We start from the raw sequence: 6,130 nt of genomic DNA, 5'->3' as shown, positions 1-6,130 counted from the left end.
TTGATGAGTGTGCAAACCCTTAGCTTTTGATAGACACGTAGCATAATTATCCATTTTGGTCCGTCTCTCATACATACGTGGTTCCGATATTAACTATATTTTTGTATTTAACGGATAAAAAAAATATCATAAGGGTTAATTAATAATATATACTCTTACCCTTAATCCTTGTGCCCATATCAAAAGGGAAGAAAAAATAGCAAACTGGAGGGAGTATTATTTTATTATTATTATTATTATATACATTTTTTTTTTTTATTTTTTTTTTTTGTTTTTTTGAAATATTACATTCTACCCTCCTAATAATAAGTTTCGTCCCCGAAACTTCTAATAACTTGCCATATCTGAATTACCTTATTTACTAGAATAGATGAGGGTATTTGTCTTTCATCTCCTGTTCTACTTCCCATGTTGCTTCTGTTTCTTCATGACGAGACCAAAGAACTTTCACCAATGAAATGGTCTTGTTACGGAGGACTTTCTCTTTGTAATCCAAAATTTGAATTGGTAGTTCCTCGTAACTAAGATCTTCCCTAACTTGTAACGGTGGTATGGTAATTACATGACTAGGGTCAGAGATATATTTCTTTAACACTGAGATGTGGAAAACGTCATGAATTTTTGATAGCTCTATCGGAAGAAGTAATCGATATGCCACATCTCCCACTCGTTCTATTATTTCGAATGGCCCTATATACCTTGGGCTTAACTTTCTCTGTTTTCCAAAACGTACCACTCCTTTTGTAGGAGATACTTTTAAAAATACTGAATCACCTTCCTGAAATTCTAAGGGTCGTCTTTTTAAGTCGGCATAACTCTTTTGTCGACTTTGAGCAGTTCTCATTTTCTCTCTTATAATTCTTATTTTATCCGTAGTTTCTTGAATCAGATCAGGTCCAATGATCCTGGTTTCATCTATGTCATTCCAACACAAGGGTGTTCTGCACTTTTGTCCATATAAAGCTTCATAGGGAGCCATACCAATACTAGCATGGTAACTATTATTATAAGAAAACTCTATTAAGGGTAAGTGTTTCTCCCATGAGCCTTGAAATTCCAAAATACATGCTCTTAACAAGTCTTCTAACGTTTGTATTGTCCTTTCACTTTGACCATCCGTCTCATGCGGGTGAAAAGCGATTATAATTAAGTTGAGTTCCCAATGTTGTTTGGAAACTTTTCCAAAACTTAGCAAGGAAATTTGTATCCCTATCGGATACAATTGTTTTAGGAACTCCATGTAATCGACTATTTCCTTTATGTATTTTATAGCTAACTCGCTCTCTGAATTCCATGAGGTCTTAGTGGCTAAAAAGTGAGCACTTTTGGTTAATCATCCACTTTACCCATATTTCATTCATTCCTTGTGACGTTGTAGGCGATCTGTTACGAAATCCATTGTAATTGATTCCCATTTCCATATAGGAATATCTAAAGGTTGTAAAAGGCCGCCCGGCCGCTGATGTTCGATCTTTACTCGTTGACATGTTAAACATTTCATAACAAATTCGGCTATCTCTTGTTTCATATTACTCCACCAGAACATATGTCGAATATCTTTGTACATCTTATTTCCTCCGGGATGTATCGAATATCGGGAGTTATGTGCTTCATCCAATATTTTCTTTTTAAGGGTTTCTGAATTTTGTACACATAAGCGGTTTTGAAACCAAAGTGACCCATCTTCTTGGATTATGAAACCATACGCCTTCCCTTTTTGTATATCTTTTCGGATTTTCTCTAGTTGAGGGTCGGTTCTTTGGGCTTCTTTTATTTCGTCACTCAAGGTTGCTCGTATTTCTAGATTTGCTATATATCCTGTCACATTACCCACAACCATTTGTATGTCCAATCTTTCCATATCATTTTGAATACAAGGTTGTTTAACCGTAAGCACATTAAGGGTCGAAAAAGGCTTTCGGCTAAGTGCGTCAGCTACTACATTAGCTTTGCCCGGGTGATATTGAATATCTAAGTCATAAACTTTGAGAAATTCAAGCCACCGGCGTTGCCTCATATTGATCTCTTTTTGGGTAAAGAGGTACTTCAAGCTTTTATGATCCGTATACATACGGCACCGGACTCCATAAAGATAATGTCTCCAAATTTTTAAGGCAAAAACTACTGCAGCAAGTTCTAAATCATGAGTGGGATAATTATGCTCATGGGTTTTTAATTGTCTTGAAGCATAAGCAATTACTTTTCCATTTTGCATTAACACACATCCTAATCCTTGTTTCGAGGCATCACTATATACTTCTAAGTCATCTGTGCCATTTGGGATAGAAAGAATAGGGGCGGAAGTAAGTTTACCCTTTAGTTCAGAAAATGCCCTATCACATTTTTCACTCCACTCAAACTTTGTACTTTTTCTCACGAGATTTGTGAGTGGTTGGACCAGTTTTGAAAAATCTTTTACAAAACGTCGATAGTACCCAGCTAAACCCAGAAAGCTACGTACTTCAGCCACATTTTTAAGCACAGGCCAACTCATAATGGTCTCAATCTTTTCAGGGTCTACCTGTATTCCTTTACTTGAGATAACATGGCCTAAGAAATTTATTTCCTTTAACCAAAATGCACACTTCTTAAATGTGGCGAATAATTGATTTTCTCTTAAGGTTTCCAAAACTATTCTTAAGTGTTGAGCATGATCTTCCTCATTCTTAGAGTATACAAGGATATCGTCAATAAAAATAATAATAAATTTGTCCAAGTAAGATTTGAATACTCTGTTCATAAGATCCATGAAAATGGGAGCATTAGTGAGTCCAAACGGCATTACCATATACTCATAATGTCCATATCTTGTTCTAAAAGCTGTTTTAGGAGTATCTTCGGTTTTTATTCTCATTTGGTGATATCCGGAACGAAGATCAATCTTTGAGAAAATAGCACAACCTTGTAACTGATCAAAAAGGTCATCTATACGAGGTATAGGATACTTATTCTTTATAGTGATTTTGTTAAGTTCTCTATAGTCTATACACAACCTCAAGCTTCCATCCTTTTTTTTGACAAATAGCACGGGTGCTCCCCAAGGTGAGGTACTGGGTTTTATATATCCTTTTTCTAACAACTCATCTAGTTGTTTCTTTAATTCTTTCAGTTCTGCGGGAGCCATCCTATAAGGGGCTTTTGAAATCGGTGTACTTCCAGGCACCAATTCAATAGTGAACTCCACTTCTCGATATGGGGGTATTCCCGAAATTTCTTCAGGAAACACATCTGAGAATTCCTTAACCACTGGTATGTTGGTTATATTTGGCTCAAGTTTTGAAGGTTTAGAAATGTCACATAGGTAACCGTTGCAACCCTGTCGTATTAATTTTAGTGCCTTTAGGAAGGATATTATTCTAACTCCTTTATAAGCTTTGTCATTTCGGAAAAGCATTTTCTCTCCATCTGGCCTCATAATTGTTAATGACTTTTCGTGACAATTTAATATCACGTGATTCTTTGCAAGCCAATCCATTCCTAATACAATATCAAAATCTTGTAGGTTAAATTTAACAAGATCTGTGAGGAAGTATCTTTTCCCTATTGTTAAAACACAATCTTTATACAAGGTAGAACACTTAACTATCTCTCCAGTTGGTAATCCAATTGAAAATCTTAAACCCTGATGGTGAGGTGTTAACTTTAACTTTTACTTAACAATTCAGATATAAAGGAATATGATGCTCCGGTATCAAATAAGACATTAACGGGAGTAGAGTTTAGAAAAAGGTTACCCGTAATCACGTCGTCAGAAGATTCCACCTCCTGGGAATTCATTACATACATCCTTCCTCGAGTTGGGCCTGGTTTTTGAGCTTGGCGTCCCTGTGGTTTTGGAATAGATGTAGAAGGTATAGAGGTAGGATTATTTCCCGACACCATTGTCCTCCGTCTTGGACAATTATTCCTTACGTGATTTGGGCTTCCACATTCATAACATCGTAGGTTTAAAAGTTTGCACTGACTGGTAGGGTGATTCGTGCGACCGCATCTGGCACAATGGGGTACCGGGTTTCTATCTTGGAATTGGTTATAAGGAATCTTCCCAAAGTTTGGTGGTTTGTAAAAATTTCTCCCGTTAACTCGATCATTTTCAAACTTCCTTTTATTCCCCACTTGTTCAACATCTTTTTCATTTATTATCCTTTCTGCATTTGTAGCCTTATCATACATGTCCTGATAGGTTGAACAAGTATGCGTAGATAACCTGTCACGAAGATTCCAACCAAGTCCTCTTTCGAAGCGATTCATTCTTAATTCTTCGGTTGCCACCATATGTGGGGCAAATCGGGACAATTCCATGAACTTGGTGGCATATAACATGACTGACATTGTCCCCTGTTTCAACTTATTAAATTCTTCCTCTTTTTCTTTCCTAAGTGAGGGAGGATAAAACTTTGATCTCATAAGTTTCTTAAATTGAGTCCAATCAAATCCTTCCTCATTTTTCCTTTCTTTCACTGTTTCCCACCATAAGTCAGCTTGCCCTACTAAGTAATATACCGCAAATTCCACCCTCCATTTTTCGGGGCATTGTATAGCATCAAAAAATTTGTCAAGACTTCTTATCCAGTTTTCAAGTTCCACTGGATCTAATTTCCCATCATAAGTCTTTGGATTATAATTTCCCATTTTCTTAAAATATTGAATACTATCTTCCTCATTATTAAGTTTGTTGTTCCTTATAGCTTCGCTTACTAAGGTGGCAAGATTTCTGATATCCGAATGATTATCAGATATTGATTGATCAACTTCTGAATTATTAGGGTTTGACATCCTATTAACCATAAAACACATGGATTAGATATTTATGAGTAAATATAAAATATGTACATATACGTTGAAAACTCATTACAGTTATTATACATACACACTACAAACATATGTATACAATATTAACTAGTGTACATATATTATACATTCACACTATTTACCATCTCTGAAAACATCGTTCTATTTACAAACTATATACCAAGATGGGGTGGTCGTCCTTATTTATTCTACAATCCCCAACAGAGTTGCATACTTTCATTTTGTTTGCTTATTTCCAACCCTTTTCCCAGTAACAACCATTGTTTAGGAACCTCTTAATCATTACTTCAAATGAGCTCCACTCCCGTGTTCTTTGTACCATAGTCTTCATTATTACCAGTGTTTACTCCATTATATAAATTGTAGTCTTCCAAAACCAAGTAGTTGTGATCCGATTCATCGTCTGATGCATAAACAACATTATTTTCCTCAAAAGTGGTAAGTTCTAAAGCCAATTCTTCAAAGGTAGGAGACCATCTCAAAAAATTAATCCAACACGAAAGTACTTGGAGTGATTGGGTATTCCATAAATAAGCATGTCGGAATATTTCTGTTTAAAGGTGGCCCATGGAATTGTGTCTGGCAAGGTCATAAGAAGACAATAAGCTTCATATGGTTCCGAGATGGAGTAGAAAGGGAAATAGAATGCGTAATCCTTAAAAACCTTCCTTAAACGATCAATATGCGAGGAGACCTGGTCACCTGGCTTCATAGCTAAATCGTACAGATCTGATAGCGTCATACTACGTATTATAACAAAAATATAACTAATTAGTCAACAAACAAAAATAATAAAGTATGGTCTCGTAGTAAGGTTTCTAAGTAATTCACAAAGGTTATTTATATTTCACATCATACATTATTTATGTACATAAACATTTTCGAGGGATAACGATTGCTAGTCACTGATTATCCGTCAAAATTTACATACTAACAACCACTAAACTATAAACCTAGTGAGCCGCCTTTTTAGTTTACATTATTTATATACATTGTCTAACAACATAACTGGTACTAACTTCCTAATTATCACTTTCTGAACCAAATTCTTCTTTTAGAGGATCAGTAGTGGGACTGTCATCCATATTTTCATTGGTCTCGGTACTTTTATTAGCATTTCCATGTTCATTCCCGTTATCATCTGATAGATAAACAACTCTTTTTCTTTCAAGAGTTATGAGTTCCCAAGCCAAGGCCTCAAAAGTGGGAACCCATATATCGTAAAACGCCCCTTTATGTAAGTATTTCGAATGATTTGGAGCCCCATTCACCACAAGATCATAGTATCTCTCCTTAAAAGTTTTCCATGGAATAATAT

General features: G+C 35.7%; 1 protein-coding gene across 1 annotated transcript; it reads right to left on the bottom strand.

The window, feature by feature from the left end:
* Positions 1-361: 361 nt before the first annotated feature.
* On the bottom strand, positions 362-5,554 carry LOC141600916 (uncharacterized). The gene is made up of 5 exons (XM_074421173.1): positions 5,319-5,554; positions 3,735-4,777; positions 3,078-3,477; positions 1,495-2,849; positions 362-1,047 (listed from the first exon to the last, which is right to left on the bottom strand). Exons 1-5 carry the CDS (start codon positions 5,552-5,554, stop codon positions 362-364), a joined length of 3,720 nt encoding a protein of 1,239 aa, XP_074277274.1.
* Positions 5,555-6,130: the final 576 nt, after the last annotated feature.

This window comes from Silene latifolia, chromosome 9 (assembly GCF_048544455.1).
Source record: "Silene latifolia isolate original U9 population chromosome 9, ASM4854445v1, whole genome shotgun sequence".
In the NCBI taxonomy this organism is placed as follows: Eukaryota; Viridiplantae; Streptophyta; class Magnoliopsida; order Caryophyllales; family Caryophyllaceae; genus Silene; species Silene latifolia.
The sequence above is the reverse complement of the archived record's forward strand: the minus strand, read 5'-3'. Positions and strand labels throughout refer to the sequence as shown.